Here is a 23,410-nt window from a genome sequence, read left to right on the forward strand (position 1 = left end):
ATGTTTTTCTGTTATATGAATTTTAATGAATTTATATCTGTGATTATTATCTCTCATGGGCACTTCTTGTGTTTTTATTTTATAGTTTCCGCTATTATAATAATTATCATACTTACATAAAGTAAGTATTAATGTACTATTGATTGTTAATGTACTGTTGTACATACAGTAAGTATGAATGTAATGTTACAGTATTAATGTACCGTTGTACATACAGTATTAATGTACTTGGTGTTAATAAAAAAATAATTTGTTGTCCTGTCCGCTTCCCTCTTAACGCCGCTCTGCGCATGCTCTATTCTGGAGTTTAGGGTGGGAGAGTTAGCCGTTAGCACTGGGAGCTAACCAGCCGGAGTGTGTAATGGCGGCCTCGGTGTTGCTGGGGTCTGCAGACAACACCGGACTCAACTTCACGGTCGGAGGCAGCAGCAGCGGCGGCGGTACCGGGAATGTGTTAGTCGGGAACAATAACGGACTGGGTCCGGCGGGTCCGGCACCCTGGAACCGTTCTCTGGACCGGGCGCTGGACGAAGCCTCGGCCACCGGGTGCCTGAACATCAGCGGCAGGAAGCTGAAGGAGTTTCCCCGGAGCGCCGCTAACCACGACCTGACGGACACCACCAGGGCCGGTGAGTGAGCGACAGAGCCCGGCGACCGGAGACAGTGAAGCGGGCGGCTTTCTGACGAGTCGATGAAAGTAACTTGGAGACAGTTTTTATTGACGTTAGGACGGTGAAAAGCAAAAATCCAACTTTAACAGCTCCTGAAAGGATGGGATGGGAAAACCGTCAGGGCCGGTGTTTGGACAAACATTGTACCCCCTATAAAATGTTACACTGTCTCTAACTATGATTACACGAAAACGCCGCTCACAAACGTTACAAGCAAATTATCAGTACATTACTTTATATCCTGAGATCTTTTGTAGACTTTTTGAACACAAAATCCAAATAATCAAAGTTACAACATTATCCGGTCATTAGGAAGAACCCAAAATAACGTTAGCTAACTTTAGCTAGTTAGCACTCTGTAGCGTGGCTAAATCAAAACTGTGTCACTTGTTTAAACGTGTAAAATGTCTTAACTGTTAAACGGCATATTAATTGTGATTGATTTCGTTTTCCGATGTTAAATTGAGGCGAAGACCCGCCGGGGAGAGGTGGTGGGACACAATATTTTGGGGTTGCGACTTGAGTCATTACACCTGTAAGTTTTGGAAGTTGATGTCGACTAGTGTAGCCTGCTCGCATGCTAACAGGAGCGTTTGTAGTCTGTGGTGGGTAAACATGCTAGTATTAGCATACACAGTTTCTTTAATTAAAGTTAGCTGGTTTAGTTTGCCGTCCACACCTCGGACCGGACAAGAAGGCCACCGGGCTGTAAAAGCCTTACCCGAGTTTCTGACGTCAGCTTAAGTTTGAAAAAGTGAACACACACCTTAGCTTTGTTTTGTCTAATGACTGTGATGCCTGATTAGATAATAAGGCGGGAGTAAATGAGAGCTGCTCCGCCCACCCGAGGCGGATGGGCCGGCGTGGAGAGACAAAACAAACGGAGCAGAGGAGGCGATCTTTGGTCTGTCTGTCTCTGTGTGTGTGCAGCAGGACAGGGTGGACAGGTTGAGCATCATGCCTCTTCTGTCTTTGTGCTCATCATGTGTGTCTGATGGTATCATATATTGGTATGTTTTCGTGTGTCATATCATGATATATATATGATATATATATATATATATATATATATACACATATAAGGGTGCAGCGTAGAGAGTGTGAAAGTGATTTGGACATAAAGAAGAGTTAAATCTTCAACAGACCTGGAACATGTTGGCCTTGTACGAAGAAACAGCAACACAACAAACTTAATTCAGCGGGTTAAGAACAGACTTGATCGATGGCTGCAATTATTAATACAGTGTTTTATCATATTGTCATAAATATTGTTATTGTAAAACTACCCTGAAATATAAGATGTTATTTTAAGGTGGTATCACCCACCTGAAGTTAGCGTTGATCTCTGCATTTGAACCAAGCCCCCAGGAAGTGCGCCGGGCGTTGAATCCAGTTTGACATAGTGGCCTACAACAACTTCACTGCTGCTACAACTACAACTTCCTGGTCTGTCATGTGATGCACACTGGCCCAAAAATACATTTTCCCATAGACTTATGTTGTGACAGAGATGTCTGTAAATCAGCTGATCATTTTTTTAGGTATATCCGCTTCAGTACAAACACTTAAACAGCCCTTCTTTAAATCATTCTGTTAAGTTCACAAGTAGCTGAATCCAGAGTTGTGTTCCTGGACGTCGTCACTGTCGTTCATGTGAGCGAGACAGAGTGGTTGGGAGGCGGGGCTAAAGGAGACACTAGCACGCTGTCTCTGTGGGCTGCACAGTGAGGAAGATCCGGGTCATTTTATACTTGAAGTCAAACTTTTTTGGAGTGCATGAGACTTGTGTCTGCGTTGCAAAGCAACATGCATGAAGGTCAAGAAGAATAACGTCGCTAACCTTAACTCCCTGGATTTCCGTCCTCATCCAGTGACACTGTACATCACATCACCCTAAAAAGTTTTTGGTACAGTTGTATTTATCTTTATCTTCCAGGAGCTGCGCTCTCTGAACTTTAGCAGGAATGAAGCACAACAGGAAGTGAAAGAGCTGCTCTGTTTATTTACATGTGGAAGTGCAACAAAAATATGTTGTCCCTAAAATCAATAAATAATTGTGATCTCAGTATTGATCAAAATAATGGTGATTATCATTTTGGCCATAATCATGCAGCCCTACTTCACACTGTGAACACGCTGTACAGCTTTTATTCAAATAACAGTCTTTTAATTGTATTTTTATGATGTTTTCATGTCTTTTTGTCAGTTTTCTGTTTATGCTTGTTGACTTGCAGCTCTTGCTTTATCTTTCTTTACATTTTCTATGTTTATTGTTATGCGCCAAAATACCAAAGCAGGTTTCTTGTATGTGTAAACCTATTTGGCAACAAACCAGATTGTGAGTCGGGTTAGAACCCTTCTCTGGTTCTTGGATTTGAAGTAATCAGTGAATGATATTGGTTATATATCCGTCCTCTGCTTAGACCCATCTGGGAGGATTGATCTCTTTAGGGGAGGGGGTGTGATTTTAAAACTACATGTGCCGGTCAGTGATTTAATCTCTAAGGTCAACAATGTTGTATACGACATATCAAATATCTTGCTGCTACTAGAGACTTACCGTTCTAACGAGGGCTCCAGTGCGATTGTGTCCCTGTCAGAACGGGGTCCTGGTGAGGTCACAAGCCTGATGGCCTGTGGAAAGAGACTCACTGTCTGTGTTGGCTGCAGGCTGTGGAGGAGTGAGGATCTGATGCTTTCCTCTGTCTCACATGATAATAGCATATTTGAAGACGTTACCTTGAACCCTGGGAAATTATAACGGGTGCTTTCACTGTTTTCTGACTTCTTATATATGAAACGATGAATTGATTAAAAGTGAGAAACGAACAAGTTGAAAATGAGGATAATGGCTCAGCTGAACAGACTGAGTGAAGTCATAATGACACAGAGGAACATCTGGCTGATACCAGATCAGATTAACGAGGTCTATATCGACGCCCGTTCGGGTCCAGATCAATACTCTGTATCGGCAAATATCAGGAAGCTGACATGATTAGTTGATTAGTCAATTAGTCGAACATCAGAAAAATGGCGCATACGCCAAAAAGGCAAGTTCCCGCTCGGCCCACAGACTACATCGTGATGATATGGATAAATGGATAAAACATTCACAGCAGAGAGAGTCATATTGACAGATTTACGGACGTCTCCTTTATAATGGAGGTCTATGGGAAGATGCTCCGCTGCAATACTGCAAGTGGCCGCAGGGCTGAAGTGTTATTATACATCCATGATCACGGGTGAACGAGGATCACAGGCTGCTGTACAACAGGAAATACATGTTGCCGTGGTGATGTGTACTTCCTGCCGGCCAGGTGTTGATCCCCTCACAGCTGCACTGATAAATATAGACACTGAGCTAGTGAAGTACTCAGCGTACTCTGTTTTTACTGCAGTCAGTGAAGTACTCAGCGTACTCTGTGTTTTACTGCAGAGTCAGTGAAGTACTAAGCGTACTCTGTGTTTTACTGCTGAGTCAGTGAAGTAGTCTTTACTGTCATTAATATCATAATGTCACATTAATACCAGTGTTATCAGGGGTTAAATGATGTCACACCCCTGCTGACAGTATCTGCTGTATGACTCTGTTGCCCCCGGCGACCAGTTTAACCACTATCAGTGCTGGTGTTTGTGTGGTAACCAGTTAGTCTGTGATGAGTCTGAGGATGAGCCTTGGTGGACTCAGTCATGACCAACAGGGGGCGCCAACACCACTTTAAACTGGGAGAGGTCAGCTGCTCTGTGTCATGGCGTCCTGTGTCACCATGACAACCACATGGGGGAAGGTTCAGATACAGACAGACGGTTGTTTGGTTTCTATTTTCAGACTCAAGTGTCATGTCATGTGTTTCTCACTTTGTTAACACACACCCACACACACGTGTCTCCATCATCATGTGTGTAAATAAATGTGATAAATGTAATGCAAAACAACCTAACCCCCTCCTCTCTCTCTCTCTCTGTGTTCAGACCTGTCTCGTAACCGTTTGTCTGAGCTTCCTCTGGAGGTTTGTCTCTTTGTGTCTCTGGAGAGTCTGAATCTTTACCAAAACTGTCTGAGGTCTCTGCCAGACAGTCTGCTCAACCTGCAGGCCCTTACCTACCTGAACCTCAGGTAACACACACACACACACACACACACACACACACACATACACACACACACACACACACCCTTGTCCGCCTCTGAAAAGAGTCCCCCACAAACACCCTATTTCTTCCAGTTTGTTTGATTTAGTCATTAAACTGTCTGCCTGCCTGTCTGTCTCTCTGCCTGTCTCTCTCTGTCAGTCGGAACCAGCTGTCTGTCCTCCCTGTAGTGGTCTGCAGTCTTCCTCTGAAGGTTTTGATCGCCTGCAACAACAAACTGGTTTCTCTGCCAGAGGAACTGGGACAGCTGAGACACCTCACTGAGCTGGTCAGTGTGACTATTTATTAACCAGCTCCATCTGATAACCAGTCAGGATGTGATGATGTTCTTCACTGAGAAACAGATTGTTCTGCCTCAGCTCGTTTCATTTGGCGGAAGAACAAAAGAAACTTTCAGATAAAAACCCTGAAAATATAAAGACGTTGATGGAACAGAAATAAATTTGTTCTTCTGTCTCATGACGATATGTCGGCTGACTGTCTTGTAATTTACAAGCAAACAGTTTATATATATTGTGTGTGTGTGTGTGTGTGTGTGTGTGTGTGTGTGTGTGTGTGTGTGTGTGTGTGTGTGTGTGTGTGTGTGTGTGTGTGTGTGTGTGTGTGTATATGTCATCTCACTGTATACTATTATTAGTTATTACTTATTGACTATCAGTTATTGATGGTTGTGTCACTGCCCCCTGCAGGATGTGAGCTGTAATGAGATCCAGACTCTACCGTCTCAGGTGGGTCAGCTGGAAGCTCTACGAGACCTGAATATCAGGAGGAACCACCTGGTCCGACTGCCTCCAGGTACACACACACACACACACACACACACTGTCTTGTTAAGGTGGACTGTGTAGGAATCAGTAGCTTGACATCATTGGGAACAGCAGGTGGGTGTGGTCAGAAGGGATGCACCTGTAACCATACCCAACAGTGATGTCACAGTGTTCTGGAATACACCTGTGCATCACAGAGAGAGCCAAGTTCTCCTGCTGCGGAGTCTGTATGTTACTCTGTAATGGAGTATGTGTGTGTATCTGTGTGTGTTACTCTGTAATGGAGTATGTGTGTGTATCTGTGTGTGTATGTGTGTGTATCTGTGTGTGTTACTCTGTAATGGAGTATGTGTGTGTATCTGTGTGTGTTACTCTGTAATGAAGTATCTGTGTGTGTTACTCTGTAGCGTGTGTGTGTGTGTGTGTGTGTGTGTGTGTTACTCCGTAGTGAAGTGCTTGTGTGTGCGTTACTCTGTAGTGAAGTACTTGTGTGTGTTACTCTAATGAAGTACTGGTGCGTGTGTGTGTGTGTTACTCTAATGAAGTACTTGTGCGTGTGTGTGTGTGTTACTCTGTACTGAAGTACTTGTGTGTGTTACTCTAATGAAGTACTTGTGCGTGCGTGTGTGTGTGTTACTCTGTACTGAAGTGCTTGTGTGTGTGTGTGTGTGTGTTACCCTGTAGTGAAGTAGTGAAGTGCTTGTGTGCGTTACTCTGTAGTGAAGTGCTTGTGTGCGTTACTCTGTAGTGAAGTGCTTGTGTGCGTTACTCTGTAGTGAAGTACTTGTGTGTGTTACTCTGTAGCGAAGTACTTGTGTGTGTTACTCTGAAGTGAAGTACTTGTGTGTGTTACTCTGTAGTGAAGTCTGTGTGTGTGTGTGTGTGCGTTACTCTGTAGTGAAGTGTGTGTGTGTGTGCGCGTTACTCTGTAGTGTGTGTGTGTGTGTGTGTGTGTGTGTTACTCTGTAGTGAAGTGCTTGTGTGTGTGTGTTTTTGTTACTCTGTAGTGAAGTGCGTGTGTGTGTGTGTGTTTGTTACTCTGTAGTGAAGTACTTGTGTGTGTTACTCTGTAGTGAAGTGCTTGTGTGTGTTTGTGTGTGTTACTCTGTAGTGAAGTGCTTGTGTGTGTGTTACTCTGTAGTGAAGTGCTTGTGTGTGTGTTACTCTGTAGTGAAGTGCTTGTGTGTGTTTGTGTGTGTTACTCTGTAGTGAAGTACTTGTGTGTGTTACTCTGTAGTGAAGTGCTTGTGTGTGTTTGTGTGTGTTACTCTGTAGTGAAGTGCTTGTGTGTGTGTGTGTGTGTGTGTGTGTTACTCTGTAGTGAAGTGCTTGTGTGTGTTACTCTGTAGTGAAGTGCTTGTGTGTGTTTGTGTTAGTTACTCTTTAGTGAAGTACTTGTGTGTGTTGGTTCAGAGCTGGCAGATCTCCCTCTGGTGCGTCTGGATTTCTCCTGTAACAAAGTCACCTCCATCCCCGTCTGTTACCGACAACTCACGCAGCTACAGACCATCGTCCTCGACAACAACCCTCTACAGACCCCACCTGCACAGGTACACACAGGAAGTGACATCATCATCTACGCCCAGCTAGAGGGGACTGTCTGTTTGAATTCCAGCTGAATGTGTTTCTGTCTGTGTGTAGATCTGCATTAAAGGGAAGATCCACATATTTAAGTATCTGAACCTGGAGGCCAGTAAGACGACCCCCGACCTCCCAGACTACGACAGACGACCTTTGACCTTCAGCTCCTGGTCAGAACACACAAACACCCTGCTGCTCTGTGGAAGCTCTTTTGTTATCATCCTCTAACTAATTATAAAGACTTTGTTTGTCAGTTGAAAACTGTATCTTCGATCATGAGTTTAAAAACTAGTTTTGAACGTTTGCTGATGAGGATGAAGAGCTGACAGCAGCATGTTTTACTGATTACACGTCAGTAAACGTCACAGTAAATGTCCGTCCCTTGTTCTAATGTTGATTCTTAAGTCGCTCAGGTCTGTCGACTGGTTGAATGAAGCTGCACGCAAGCTGTGTTCATCCCTGTAAACTCTAGCTCCGTGTTCTCAGTACAGACACCATGGCAGAGATGAAGAGACCGAAGAAGACATTGACGGAGGAAGCTACGGAGGAAGCTAAGGAGAGAAGAAGTGAGAGAGTGACCGAGCAAGAGGCCGGACAAGAGTCAATCTCAGACTGGCTTTGTGAAATAAAAGGCTGCAGACAGACGGCGGTCAAACACAACTGTGTGCAGCTTCATTCACAAAATAACTGGGTATCAATATTAAGACAAGGGATGGACATTTGTTGTTCTTTATTAACGTAAATATTAAGAACAACACGTGGAGACAAACTATAAATTATCATCCAAGCGTCTATTGACTAACTGAAGACTTCCTGCACATCCTTCACAATAAAAGCCCCAGCTTGATTAAATGTCTCTGTGCTTTGTCAGTGTTGATGAGCTGTACCCAGGGCGTCCATATGGAGCGCTGGACTCTGGCTTCAACAGTGTCGACAGCGGAGACAAGAGGTGGTCGGGGAATGAGGTCAGACACACTCACAGCATGTCCTGTCCTCTGTTTCCTGTCCGTGTGTGACCTCACTTCCTGTCCGTGTGTGACCTCACTTCCTGTGTGTGTGTGTGTGTTTAGCCTGCAGAGGAGCTGTCAGAGCTGCCGCTGAGAGTGGCTGAGATCAGCAGAGAGCAGAGACAGAGAGGAGGAGGAGGAGGAGGAGGAGGACCTCTGCTGGCTAACGGCACATGTGAGTTCATCCCTGAGCTGAGTCTGTATTGATCAAGTGTCTCAGAGTGATCAGTCCTGACTGATGGCGATGAAGGTCAGACTGAGACATTCACAGGGAAAATTGGTTAATTAAACGAAACGGAATCACTTTTGTGACGCACCTCGTGCAGGATGTGAAAGAAATGAATCAAAGTCCGTTGAAGGAAAAGGACATGTTCACATTGCATCTTTTGTACGGCTGGACCGCTTATGTTTATTCATCCCAAACAACCAATAAACTGTAAGCTAGTTAGCAACAGACACACAGGCTGTGTGTGTGTGTGTGTGTGTGTGTGCATCTTCGCCTCCTTCCATTGACTTTGTTGAACTGGCATTGCCTCTAAAACAACAGCTTTGAAACCGTGACGATGTGGGTCCATCACAATCTCGGCAGAAACAAACCAAACACGCATTTCCTAGAGCTTACCTATTACACACTGATTACTTTACTTGCCCACTGCCCCCACTGTGGGTTTGCTTTTTTTAAAAGTAGAAATAAAACTAATTTAGTTTATTTTCATGTATCAACGACCACGTTCATAAAAACAAAACAAAAAAAGATGTGGTCGACAACAGACGCTGGAAGTGTCTCCTCCGTACAGTCAGACTCCACTCATCTGGTGACACAGTAGGGAGAGCTGAGCAACAAGACGATGGCGGAGGATTTGGTGTCAAAGCGAAAAGCAAAAGCACCAGTGAGGACGCCTGTTTTTCCACTTGGCCCGGGGAGAGAGAGCTGGTCCAGCATGTTCAGGACCGAGGCCCACCCCGCAGCGAGCGCCATCGACGAATATCTTTTCTTGTAAAATGTACAGTGTAATCGTAACACCGGTGTTGTCACGAGTTTATTAACCAGCAGGAAAATGTCCTCACCATGGCATCCCTTGAGTCCAGATCATTTCCTCATCTGTCTGTCTGTCTTCACCAGATGTGGAATTGGAGCAGATAGACTTCATAGACAGCTGTGTGGGGGAGGAGGAGGAGGAGGAGGGGAGGAGTCGAGGTAGAGGAGGAGGAGCGGGGGATAGTGCCAGCCTGAGCTCTCAGTTCATGGCCTACATCGAGAAACGCATCACCAGAGAGGTAGGAGCTCCGCCCAGCGGGAGTCAAACCTGCGACTCTCTGAACGGAGGTTACCTGGGGTCACCTGAGGGTACACAGCTTGATACTGAACAAGTCCTCCAAAAGGCAAATCAAGACCCTCACTGACCCACAGGATGTCCTCTTAATGATTGTAATCTGACGCGTGTGTGTGACAATGTGTTCAGACCCCAGGATGTTGACTTTATGTGAACCCTGATAACATCATGTGTTGATCGGTCACTAACCCATTAACTCTGTCTGTTTATAATTATGTATTTGCCTCTAATAAACTAAAATAGTTTTTTGAATGTAACTCAGCCCTGATTGGTTGGACGTGTGGCAGCCAGTCAGGACTGTGACTGATTTCACTGTCAATGAAAAGATATTTTCCTGGTCAAAGTGGGACCTTCTGAAACATGAACCTCAAACCTGCTGATTCATGAACGCAGAGGTCACTGTTTCCACAAGTCCTTTATTTGGTAAAACTTCCTGTTTGTGTGTCCAGGGGTCTCCAGTAAAAACCAACTCAACCAGGACAGAAGACACAAGGAGACACAACAGGTACACACACATACACCTTTTCAAACGTATCAAAACCCAAGTTATAAGTCAAAAGAGAGATCAGATTGGACCAGAGTTGGAGAGATGACGTCACTCTGGAGTTGTTCACAGCCTGACAGACTGTCCCAGCTGATCCATCAGGGAGATGGCAGAGAGAGGAATGTAGCTGCTCCACATGGGCACCACTGACTGTAAACCATCTCTGACATGTCTAACAATCTGTCTGTCCACCTGTGTGTCCTGTAGGAGTGTGGTTGATGGTGTCACGGCGCCCTCTAGCTCCCAGAGCCAGGTAACACGTCCTGCTGTCTGTCTGACGCTAACTGCACGACTGAGTCAGTACATCATGTTTCTGACCATAAACTACAAATTCCAGCTGCTCATGTCTGTCTGTCTGTCCTCCCCTCAGAGAGGTGTAGGTGTTGCTGGTGGTCCAGGGGGGGTGGAGAGGATGAGGAGAGAGGCTCAGCTCGCTGCTCTGAGGTACGATGAGGAGAGACAGAAGAATCGTTCTCTGCAGAGAGACTCAGCCACCAGCTACACCAAGGTACCACCAGTTTAACCAGTCACACACCTGTCTGCTATAGGATCCATTTCTGATCCCAGCAAATCACTGATGTTGATCAACACATCTGTGATTACAGAAACAGTAATGATATTGTATATTATTGATAACCTACAGTAGCATCATGTCTGAATGTTGTAGTGAATATTTGAAACCAGAGAACACGTGTAACATCTGTTGAGGACATGTAGGTGACATATTGTCAGAGCTGAAGGTGAAGTGAGAAGACTTACACTTGGTGTTGTTTTTCAGCATAAAGCAGCTCAGAGTCCAATAAAGTCCAGTCCAGACAGCGAGGTGAGACTCCGCTCTACATACACTCCTACATGTCACACATCATAAAGGAGCACGGTACCACAAACACATGATCCAAACTGCAGGGCTGCCTCTGTCCTGCTGCCGTCAGGCCTCAGAGGCCTGTTGGTTCAAAGCTCTTCCTGAAATGGATTTTCTGAGCCGCTGAAATGTGAGATGACAGGAGATGGTGATTCATAGTCCAGACAGTCCTGGATCAGGGTTAAAGGTTCACTCTACTACATGGACCCACATTAAAAACACAGTGACAGACTTGATAGTCTATAATCCTCTTTACATATTTATGAGGTCCACATGTCTGTCACAAAAAAACCCTGCAAGTGACTCTGAAGCTCTGACTCTTATTCTCATCCACAGTTTTCTTCAGTCACATTGGTTTAGTGTGTTTTAGCTCCGCTCCTTCCCAATGTAGGCCACACCCCTCCACCACCCCACCTGTTTACCTTCACCTCATGTCTGTCTGTGTGTGTGTGTATGTGTGTGTGTTCAGACTGTCTACCCCTCCAGACGCTCCACCCACACAGATGACTCCGCCCTCTTTATGGTAAGAGTTTGGCCACGCCCCCAAATTCTACTAACTGAAGTAAAAAAAAACAAACTGATGTGAATCCTTCAGATCTATGTTTCATCACTCATGACTAACATACTGCTCACTGCATTTCCTGTGCTGTTTTACAGTAAAAGCCCGTGGAAAGCTTTTAAAAAGCTACTTGACATGTTAGCTTGAACACACTCCCTCATATAGTCACATAAAAAATGCATTTAAATCCAGAACACCGGTTTTCTTTGTTACCAACATGTGACGTGTTGCTCTGATGAATTACTACGATGTGATTGATCGATCATTGTCAGCTGAGCCGTCTGTGATCACTTTAGATAACAACTTTCCCATACCTCTGAAGGTTGGATCCAACTGGTCCAGCAGAGCAGCATCATCAGTAGGTTCACTGTTAACTGAGTGTCAACACCAAGAGAAGCTCATCACGCTGCAACACAGCTAAAACAGGCTTTAATACTTAAAGGTTCAGTGTCGAGACCTCCACTCGAGACAAAGGTCAGAGGTCACGTCTGCGGTCTGATGACAACAGACAGTAAACTGATCTGAGTAAAGCATCAAACTGCATCACTTCTGGTGATGTTACATAAATCTGAATGATCTAAGTGACTCAGCATGTGATGTCACAGTTTTCTCTATAATCTAATTGACAGACATCACACACACTACAGCACGAACACACCTGTCACTCATTTATCATCAGCCTATCCCCTGTCATCCTGTCACCATCGCCCACCCACTCCTCACACTGCTAAAATATAATGTTTTATACACTGAGTTTACCCAGCAGTGCTGTCATGTTTCTGTCATCTAAAATCTGTTAGATTTCAATGGAAATTCTGCAATGGGTTTAATATTAATAAAGACAATGAATGCTTTAGCAAAGTACAGCTTTAAAAGCCATGGTGGGGATGTTCTTAGGTGTAATGTGAAACACTTTTAGACTTTTGACATGAACTGAAAACCCCCTGAGGAACATGACCTGCAGCTCAGATACTGACAGCTTTAAAGAACAAAGTCGAACCAGACATAACTGGCTGAGTAACAGATTCATGATTCATGACCCCCTGTGGTTCCACTCATGTGTGACGTGTTTTATAGTGTCTGTCTGACCATCAGTCTCACTGTGTGTCTGTCTGTGCTTCAAATATTTTGTCCCAGTCTAACTGTATAACTATACATCACACCTATTGCAGGAGGTGTTCCTAATAAACTGGTAACTCAGTTCACATCACAGGAGTCCAGAGGCATTTAGTTTGTTGTATCTTGTGAGTTATGTTGTGTGAACAAGTTATTCGATCTATATGTTGTCCAGACAAGATCATAACCTGTGCACACACGTTATTATGTCGTGATGGTAGGAGAATAACAGGAGAGAGGATAATAATGTGGGAACAAGATGTGGAACATGGCACAGAACAGAGATATTATCCAGCATTGTATTTTATCCAACAATGTCTAATTACTGATTACATTTACAATGAGAAATGGAAACAATTAAGAACAAATACATCAGAATCTAGATTTTAATATGTAAACATATTTATAATCATTCTTTCTTTATTATTAATCTAATCATTAGATGCAAACTGAATCTGCTTTCTGCATTAACTCTTTCTTCTTCTTCTCCGTCTGTCAATCCTTCATTCTGAATCCTTCCTGCCGTCAACTTTGATTTCATTTTGTCTTTTTACATTTTTATGTTCTTCTTCTCTTCACTTTCTCTTTAGTTTGTCCTCCTCCTCCTTTACCTCCCTCTCTGTTTGTCTGCCTCTGTCTGTCTCTCTCTTTCTCTTGCTGCCTGCCTGCCTGTCTCTCTCTGCCTCTCTCTTGCTGCCTGCCTGCCTGCCTGTCTGTCTGCCTGTCTCTCTCTCTGCCTCTCTCTCTCTCTTGCTGCCTGCCTGTCTCTCTCTCTGCCTCTCTCTCTCTCTTGCTGCCTGCCTGTCTCTCTCTCTCTGCCTCTCTCTTTCTCTGCCTCTCCCTTGCTGTCTGCCTGCCTGTCTGTCTATCTGTCTGTCTGCGTGTCTGCCTGCCTGCCTGCGTGTCTGTCTGTCTGTCTGTCTGTCTGTCTGTCTGTCTGTCTGTCTGTCTGTCTGTCTGTCTGTCTGTCTGTCTGTCTGTCTGCGTGCCTCAGTGTGTGCTTGTGTTTGAGACAGACTCTGACACCAACACTATAAAGAGACGTCCTGGTTCTCACAGACAGGTGACACACTGATTCAGGACCAGCTGTATGTTTGCTTTGTCAGTTGTGTTGTTGCTATCTGATGATGCTGCGTACTGATCTGATATCAGTGATGTGTGGAGTCTATAGACCTGATTTAGGATCATGTTTATAGAAGGTCTCATGAAGTCAGCTGTAATGTGGCCCAGTCAAGACTGTGGGGGGGGGGGGGTGCCCCATGGTGAAGTGTCCCTGTAAAGGCTGTGATCCATAAACCTACAAAGCCAACAGGGACCAGTGATCCAGTCTGTTGAAATATGAACCTTTGTCTTTTTGTTTCTGCCACCTTCTATTTTTGTCTTTTTCCTCCTTTTTCTCCTTGTTGCCTGTCTGTCTGTGTCTGTCTGTCTGTCTGTCTGTCTGTCAGTCTGTGACTGCAGTGTCTGTAGACGGCTGCCATTCTCACGCTCCTGATAGCTCCACCTCCTGTCTGCTGCAGGTACTGCAGCCTGCTTCCTGTCTGTCTGAATGTGTTCAGGTCACTGTGGGCAACAAACCGACGTGCTGTTTCAAATGTTCGTGTAGTTTGAGTTTTTAGTATCACGGTGGTGAAATTTGATAATTTCATTATAGTCATCAAACCTCATGTTGAGACTCAGACCAACAACCAGTCAGTCCGTCTCTCAGTCCTGTCTCTCTTCATGTCTGTGGCTCTCAGCTCTCAGCCCATTGGCTCCTACTGAAGACGTGAATCTTTAAAAACACCTCACAAATATATAGTTTCATTTTTAAAAAGGCTCAGTCATTTCCTCAAACGGCTGCTCGCAATAGTTTTTATCAAACTAACAGGAGGAAATAGTGCATCTGTTGGGGACTATTTTCAGCGGCGGATGAATCCACATGTGGTGCTCTAGGTGTGTGTGGGACTGAGTCAAGATAAACTACAGTGTGTGTTCATGGTAATGAAGAAGAAGAAGAAATGTCAGGCTGTGAAAAAACACACAACACTGTTAGTAGAACCAGTCACTGCTGCTTTGAGTCTGAACATGAGGTTTAATGATGAGAAGAAACATCTAAAATGGTTTTGAATATTTAATGTGAACCAGCTGAAGAGCTTCCTGTGTGTCAGGTGACTTCAGGTGTGTAACTGTCCTGTGTTGTGTCTCTGCAGGGAGAGGACAGAGCTGCTCTGTCTCCCACAGGTGAGACAGCTCATGTATCACCCTGGTGTTTACATTTGTCCATTTTTGACTGACTGATTTTGACAGATTTAGTTTTTTCTTCCAGCCAATCAGTCGCCTTCTTACCCCAGCTCAGGGGGCGTGGCCTCCTGTCGGACAGCCAGTCTGAGACCAGAAAGCTTCCTGTTTCGTCTCAGTCAGAAAGAAGAGAAGAGGAAAGGTGAGATGTTGCCATTTGACCTGTTCAGGTGCAGCTAAAGAAAGGAGGCGTTGGCTGGAAGGTTAATGGTTCATAAAGCCTTTGAGCAAGGCATCAGACCTCCTTTTCAGCCCCCTGGACCTGTGACCCCTTGGAACAAGCTTACTATTTTTACCTGTTAGCTCTCTGGCCAATAGTATCTGACTCCTGCTGTCTCCACTGTGTCCTCCAGGTGATGCTGCTGCTGCTGCTCCTCAGAACCAGGAGGAGGCTCCTGCTGCTCCTCCTCTGTTTGGAGAAGATGCTGAGCTGGTGGAGCAGCTTCGAAAGGTTTGTACCTGTATCTACTACACCTAATAACACCTGATGGTGGGGTGTTCACACATGTGTTGGTGTGTACAGTCCAGTTAACACTTTGGCCTACTCGTGGATGGTCCTCCTTGTGGACTGCACAGATGCTCCAGGAACTGCAGGGGTTCTGCGTGGAGAACTGAACCTGAGATTATCTTGTTCTTCAAATGTCACATCTTATTTAAAGTGTCGTCATAATGTAACACGTGATCTGTGACAGTCGGACTGAATGTAACGTTAAGCCCAGCCGTTACTGTCTTTGAGACAAATATCGATACTTGAGAGTAAAGAAATGCTGAAGATACATTGACATTCATCCTTTTAGACACACAACAAACTTTAGTGATCAGGAACCCTAATGTGCTTCTTAAAGAATAATGATCAGAATGTATTTTACAGTGTTGAAATATGTAGCTGTCTGTATTTGTATTGTCACAACATCTTTCTACATAGTTTTTATAATATTTTGCCTGGAGTCACTTGTGACGCTTGTCAGGTCTGTTTCTAAATGACCTCAAACACATCTTTGACATGTACTACAGTTCTCATGACATCACAGTTAACCCGTCTCTCTCTCTCTCTGTATTCCTCTGTCTGTCCAGAATATCGAGGCTCGTCTGAAAGTGTCGTTGCCTAGCGACCTGGGAGCAGCTCTGACAGATGGGGTGGTGCTCTGTCACTTGGCCAATCACGTGAGACCACGATCCGTCCCCAGCATCCACGTCCCCTCCCCCGCTGTGGTGAGTACAGATTATTATCACCAAGAGGAGACTGAGATCGCTGCTGCTGCTGTTAGTTCTGATCATATAAACTCTGGTCCTCTGTGTCCTGCAGCCTAAACTGACCATGGCCAAATGTCGACGAAACGTTGAGAACTTCCTGGAGGCGTGTCGCAGGATTGGTGTTCCACAGGTAACGCACACATCAGTAATGATACCAACATTATACCTTTTATTTAAATCAGAAACTATCTGATCAAAGAAGTTAACAACATTATGAATCTGATCAGACATTTAATATCAGCAGACACATCTTAGTACCAAAACAGTATTGTGATCTGAGGATCCCGGACTAATGATGACTTACCTGGGACCCTTTTTCGTATTTTCAGTATGTATCTAAGTTGTGTGGGCTAACTGGAATAACTGGATGGATGGACGGACAGTGATGTTGCAGCAGTTGTGAACTCTGGAGAACTCTTTGTTTTCCCTTTCTTCTAAAATAGTTTTTTGAACATTTTATGCCTCATTAGTAGCGATAGTGGAGAGAGATGGATTTGCAGTTCATGGTCAGTGTTTTAACCCCTCAGTCCTTTGTTTTCCACAATTGAAGAGCTTTTCCTAATAATGATTTGCAAACTGCACCAGTATCCAAGAGTGGATGGTCCTTGATTTTTAAATCTTAACACTATTTTAACAAAGAAAAACCTTTTGATTCTTTCACACTGATCTATAGTTACATGGCTGTGGCCTCACCAAAGGACTGTCAATCACTCTAGGATTTATCAATCTTGGCTCCATAAACAGGAAGTGTACTGGCTGTGATATCACTGTCCGGTCCTTGTACTGAAACTTGTACGAAGCTGCTTCTCCTAAACAAACAACTTTCTTTCTTCTCTTTCATCTTCCCGCCTTTCATTAATCCTTTTTTATTCTGCCCATCTCTCTCCTTTGTCTTATAACTTTTATCCCTTGCCATGTCCATCCCACTCACTCACCAACACTCAGGACAGTCTTTGTTCAGCGGGGGAGGTCCTGGAGGGGAACGGAGGCGGGGTTTATGGGACAGTGGGTGTGTTGCTCTCCATGGCCCCGCCTCTGATCAGCCCTTCCCCCCGGGTCCAGCTGGCAGGCTTCGCCCTCTTCTACCTGTCTGTCATGTTGGTGCTGTGTGCCATCTATGTACACCTGGCACCGCATGTCTGAACCCATCCTGAGCACAACATATCTAACCAGATACCACAAAGGCAATACATACAAGAATAGCGCAAATGTGTCAGAGGTGGTTACATCCCAACAGACATCTGATGACAACACAAAATTTAAAGTAATTGTTCAACATTTTGTGTTTAGTCTTGTTTAGCACAAAACTGGAGGCATGGGGAAACGGGTAGCTTGGCTCTGTGTGTCATCCATCCATTTTCTGCCACTTCCCTGGGTCCTGGTTGTGGTGCCAGCAGGCTAATTAAGATAGCCCAGATGTCCTTCTCTGTAGCCACATCAACCAGCTCTTCCTGGAGGATCAAAAGGCATTCCCAGGCTAGATGGGATATATATAAGGGCCGGGGTATACTCGATCAGAACTAGTTTGTACACATGTTGTTCAGCCACGCTGGAAATCAAAAGTGTTTATAGGTGTTCCGAACAGCCACCCTCAAATTTTGACAAGCCGGCCGTCATAGAGAGGGAAGAGACATGATATAATTATGGAGATAATGGAGCACATTTTCAATCTTTCCTGGAAGACATGCATAGTGTTGACCTCAGTTGTTCACATGAAAAGTGACAGAAATAGTTGTGTGAAGAATGAAGAAAGAGACCTGAGAGAAGTTTAAACCCTCCTCTCTCACCTCCACATAGCTGACCAATCACGGCATGAAGGTGTGATTGTTGAATTGTCTGTTTTGGAAAGTTACAGAAATGGTCGGACACAGCCCCCCAAACCATCTCAACTGACTCCTTTCAACTAAAATGAGCAACCGTTCTTCTCTGAGTTCCTGCCTGAGTAGAGACATCACCCTGTCTCTGAGGCTGAGCCCAGAACCCTGCCAAGGAAATTCATTTCAACCACCCGTATCCACAATCTTATTCCTTGAGGAGAGAATCCAAGTCTTCTCAGCGGGTGTCTGAGGAACTCCAGCCTGCCAAGAAATCTCATTTCGACCACTTGGATCTCATGCTTTTGATCAGTACTTAGAGAGCAACAACAGTCCAATACAAGGCACCAATGTCCTGGGACATGTTACCCTCACCCATGTCAGATCAGCCAGTCATAGAGTTAAATTCTTGCTGTGACTTGGTGGAGAGACGCAGATATGTTGGACAGATCAAGCACAGGTGAAAAGTCTCTTAGTTCCAGGCTACAGTTTCATCTTTTTCAGAATAGCCAGCTTTTTGACGTCTTAAGTTAATCTCTTTTGTGGGATGGAATTCCATGAAACACACTATTAGGCAATAGGATTGGGGTTCACTAAAATTTTATTGGCTCTGAATTGAGTATAGTATTCACAAATTAATTCAGACTAATTCAAATCTTATCAATTTTCTTATTGCGTCTAACGATGTTCATCTTTCAGTGTTTGTGATCATTTTGATGATGACAGTGATCATTATCAAATCACTCAAGCCTTTAATGTCCTGCATGTAGGTCTAAACTCCAGAGGTGTGGACCCGAATCACAGGACTTGGACGAGTCTGATGACATTAGACCTGACAAAAGACTTGTAACTCAGCTTTGACTTAAACACCGGTGACTCGTGACTACTTGGGCCGTAGCCTTTTGACAACAGATCAGTCAATCTGATGGCAGCCAATCAGGTTTTAGAGCAGGAGGAAAAGGTGTTAGTTAGTGAAGATCAGTGGACAACAAATAATGACTTGTTTTGGAGTCAAAGCACAAAGGACTTATTGATCTTGACTTACGACGTGCACTTGACTTGGTCTTTATTTGGGACTTGTTGGTCTTGACATGTGACTTGTTGGTCTTGACAGGTGACTGGTTGGTTTTGACAGGTGACCTGTTGGCCTTGACTTGGGACTTGTTGGCCTTGACTTGGGACTTGTTGGCCTTGACTTGGGACTTGTTGGCCTTGACATGTGACTTGTTGGTCTTGACATGTGACTTGTTGGTCTTGACATGTGACTTGTTGGTCTTGACAGGTGACTGGTTGGTTTTGACAGGTGACCTGTTGGCCTTGACATGTGACTTGTTGGTTTTGACAGGTGACTTGTTGGCTTTGACAGGTGACCTGTTGGCCTTGACTTGGGACTTGTTGGCCTTGACATGTGACTTGTTGGTCTTGACATGTGACTTGTTGGTCTTGACAGGTGACTGGTTGGTTTTGACAGGTGACCTGTTGGCCTTGACTTGGGACTTGTTGGCCTTGACATGTGACTTGTTGGCCTTGACATGTGACTTGTTGGCCTTGACATGTGACTTGTTGGCCTTGACAGGTGACTTGTTGGTTTTGACAGGTGACTTGTTGGCTTTGACATGGGACTTGTTGGCCTTGACTTGTGACTTGTTGGTTTTGACAGGTGACTTGTTGGCTTTGACATGTGTCTTGTTGGTCTTGACTTGGGACTTGTTGGCCTTGACATGTGACTTGTTGGCCTTGACATGTGACTTGTTGGCCTTGACATGTGACTTGTTGGTTTTGACAGGTGACTTGTTGGTTTTGACAGGTGACTTGTTGGCTTTGACAGGTGACTTGTTGGTTTTGACAGGTGACTTGTTGGCTTTGACATGTGTCTTGTTGGTCTTGACATGGGACTTGTTGGCCATGACTTGGGACTTCATAGCCAAGAACAATCCAAAACAATGACTTTGTCCACCTGTGCTGCCATATGTTGCCATATGTTTGTTATCTCCCTGAGGGTCGGAGATTCTTTGAAGCCATGGAGGATCACGTGATCTGTTACGGTTTACCCTGAAGCTTGTTTCATGCCTGTTGAAGCTCCGCCCTGTGCCTTATGTTTAGCTGCCTGTGTGAATGTGTATGTTTTTACTATTTTTACTGTTCGTAAAGTGGTCTAAAACCAGTCCCCCCACCCAAACACATCCTCTGGAGACCCTCCCTGGGTCAGAAACCTGCCATACTGTATGTGCATGAGCACCAACAATCAGTGTTTTCCACTCGTGGTCTCCCTCTCTGTGATACCAACAGTGTTTGAGCAACTCATCATGAATAAAAATAATCGAAGAGTAGGAACCCTTCAGTGTTAGCAGGTCAGGGACTCTCATGGTCCTTTCATTCCCCTGCAGGAACTTATTGAATCATAACCTAACATGTTTCCATCCTCTCTGGTTCTGCTTCTGTTTCCACTGTTCTCCACCTGCTTTGGGGGCGAGTTCCTTGAACTAAATCTGGGGTCTGCTCAAGAACAGTAACCACCATTTTACTGCTGCGTCTGAATGGAGCAGGATGACCTGTACTGAAGAACAGTGGAGGACTCTTGTTGGACAAAAAGCGGTTTGATGCACCGGACGCCGTTTTGGGCACAGAACAGTCTTGTGTCTGTGTTGTGTTTATGTCCTGTTTCCCTTTTGAGATGTCTTCTGTGGTGCTGTTCTCTGATGTTGTGGTTATGGCTTAGGTCTGGTTATAATAAGGCATCGCACGGGTGACTGGTTTGGTTCAGGTTAATGTGAGGTGTCACGGTCACATGGTTTCTATGCTACGTGCTGCTGATGGCGAGAAACTTTTTGTTGAGTCCATGATGGACAACGAATAATAAAGCTGGATTTCTACTTCTGTGTTCAGGGTTTACATCGTACCTACTGCAGCTACATGCGTAGTCTCTAAGGTTACGCCATCGGAAATGCCAGGAGACAACAAGAGCTGTGATTGGCTGCTTGTGTTTGTGATGGAGTTTGTTGAGAGTGAAGATGACATGAAGTTAAAGACTGCAGTTTTCTCTTTTTCACTAACAAACAGCAAAGTGATGACGCTGCAGAGCTCCAGCTGCTCTGAACTTGAACGCAACACTCTTGTTAACCCCTCGTGTCCGCTATATATCCAGCTGAAGCCTCATCCCTTAAATAGTTTGGTTTAGTTTCTGTCTACGTTCATGTTCCCCTGAATGAACTGAAACAAAGGTTCTGCTGTGAGCCGCCCAGACCAGTCCCACCACCCAGCTGACGAAAGGGACGCCACCAGAGTCCACCAAGTCGGACTCCTTTCTTTGGTGCAGGAACTGATGGCACCCAGTACATGTTACAGCCTGTTAGTGGCTGGTTAGTGGATATCAGCAAGGTCTCTAGACGTAACCGCAAATCATCTCTCCACTACTACTTATGCTGTGACAAAGGGGAGATGCAAACCAACAGGGAAACAGACTTTGACACAACACGACCCAGGAATGCTCTGTTGGTGTAATAACTTACACCATAAGCATCTAATTATTAGCACAGCGTCTTCCATTGTTGTCTCTCCAACTGCCGCTGACTTCACAACGTTGTTTTTATGATCTGTTTCGTTGAACGTATGTGTGAACGGTTAGAGAAACACAGTGGAAACACAAGAAGAGCCTTGTACCAAAGACTTGCATGGTTCTGAACAGTTCCAGTTCAGGGAAGAACCAGGTTACTGGTTCCTGCAGTGGAAAATGACTCGTGGTTTGCTCTTGGACAGGGACAGGATCCTGATATAAACCTGTGATCAGCTGTAATCCAGCCCTGAGCTGGTTTGACTTTTGTGGGTTTGCGCACTTGTTTTTTTATAAAAGATGAAGAGTGAGGATGATGATGGTGAAGATGTGTTGAGTTTTTTTTACAGACTGTGTGCCCCTGCTCTGCTTTTCCCTCTGAACATTAATAAAAAATATCTGATGATAGAAAACTTTATGTAATTCTTTCTTTTAGAAAAAAATATCTTCATCAAGGTCCATTTACTAGAGTTGTCAACCACTTCTCATGGTCATCATCAGTTCTCAGTGTTGAACTTGTGTTATGTTAGAACTCATATCTGTAAAAAAGTAAGAAAGCTAGTAAGTGGACCTTGAGTTGAGATTATTTTGTCAAACTGCTGCTTTCACTCAGTCCTGTTTCTCACCTTTTCTTCCCTCCATCAGTTTATTTTGTCATTTTCAGTTGATGTTGCTGCTCCTCATTTTCATCCTTCGTGTTGCCATGGTTACTCTTAATTTCCTCATTCATTTAATTTGCCATCCGTTGACCCACCTTTCCGTTGTTTTTCTTTTGTCCCCCCTGTGTGTCTTCCTCTGTGGTGTCTGTCTCTGTAGAGTCAGTTGTGTCTTCCTCTGCACATCCTGGAGGAGCGAGGGCTCCCCCAGGTGGCCGGGACCGTAAGCGCCCTGCTTGACCTGGCCCCGCCCCGTCACCCCCTCACCACGACGACAACCACACCGGGACCCTCCGTCACCATGTAGACAACACCAACACTGCACCCGCTCAGTCAGCCTCCTGTAACGCTCCTGTTAGATGTTTCAAAGTGTTGAGGTGGAGAAACTGCAGCAGGTGGAGGATGAGAGGAAACCTACGAGCAGACAAAACCTCCAGAGCAGCAGGTCTGGATCTGATGGAGAGACGAGCACAGCTGAAGGTTTCTGACAGCAGCTCAGTTTGTATCTCACAATGATCAAACTTTAGTAAGTGAAGTGGCTGTTAAAGGGTCTTTAGCTTTAATCATGTGACAGGTGATCCCTCCTGGTTAGATGATTGGACAGGTTTCATCACAAAGAAAAGAGGGCAGTCGAATGAAGAAAGGGGAGAATATTTAATATACTAAATATGTGCACCATTGCATGCACTCAATGGCACAGAAAACACAAAAAAGGCTCAGCCTGGCAGCTCCTCCTGTATCTGTGCACATATTTAGTCCATTAAATATTGATGTTTCTGCATTGAAAACCTTCCCCCTCTTTTCTACATGGTCCCTTTTTTGGGGCTAAATGTATGTTTGAGTTCAGGATGAGTTATCAAAAGACACTTTTACAAATTTACTAAGAGAAAACAAAGTATTCATGCAGGGACAATGATTACAATCTGGAAAGACATTGTCTGTAAACACTAATATTCATATTGACAGCCTTAGGCGGCGTTCAGACCAAATCCGGCGTTGCAGCCGTTGCATTCATTTTGAATGAGAGTAGTGCGTTTAGGCTGCGGCAATGGTAACCGCAGGGGGTTCCAGAAAAAAAAAGTTGAGACGGATTCAACTTTTGGAGAAATGCAACCCGACGTCACCCTGCGGCGGCCAATCATATAGACCGCCGATCAGACTGGAAGAAGCCCACGAGAAGAAGAACCTTGTTTACCTTTTACCAAAAGTAAATGTGTGTTTTTAATCTGTTGACGGGGACAAGCCGGCATACTAGCAGCCTGA

General features: G+C 44.7%; 1 protein-coding gene across 1 annotated transcript; it reads left to right on the top strand.

Annotated features, from left to right (window-relative positions):
- The first annotated feature begins 354 nt into the window (after positions 1-354).
- On the top strand, positions 355-23,018 carry lrch3 (leucine-rich repeats and calponin homology (CH) domain containing 3). Its single transcript, XM_070905689.1, has 22 exons — positions 355-629; positions 4,644-4,788; positions 4,965-5,091; positions 5,513-5,618; positions 7,004-7,140; positions 7,232-7,341; positions 8,043-8,136; positions 8,242-8,353; positions 9,302-9,456; positions 9,962-10,017; positions 10,264-10,309; positions 10,427-10,564; positions 10,835-10,879; positions 11,388-11,441; positions 13,588-13,656; positions 14,042-14,113; positions 14,786-14,816; positions 14,902-15,015; positions 15,227-15,324; positions 15,948-16,085; positions 16,180-16,257; positions 22,308-23,018. Exons 1-22 carry the CDS (start codon positions 362-364, stop codon positions 22,452-22,454), a joined length of 2,340 nt encoding a protein of 779 aa, XP_070761790.1. The 5' UTR covers positions 355-361; the 3' UTR covers positions 22,455-23,018.
- Positions 23,019-23,410: the final 392 nt, after the last annotated feature.

The sequence above is a fragment of the Enoplosus armatus genome, chromosome 5 (genome assembly GCF_043641665.1).
Source record: "Enoplosus armatus isolate fEnoArm2 chromosome 5, fEnoArm2.hap1, whole genome shotgun sequence".
Lineage (NCBI taxonomy): Eukaryota > Metazoa > Chordata > Actinopteri > Centrarchiformes > Enoplosidae > Enoplosus > Enoplosus armatus.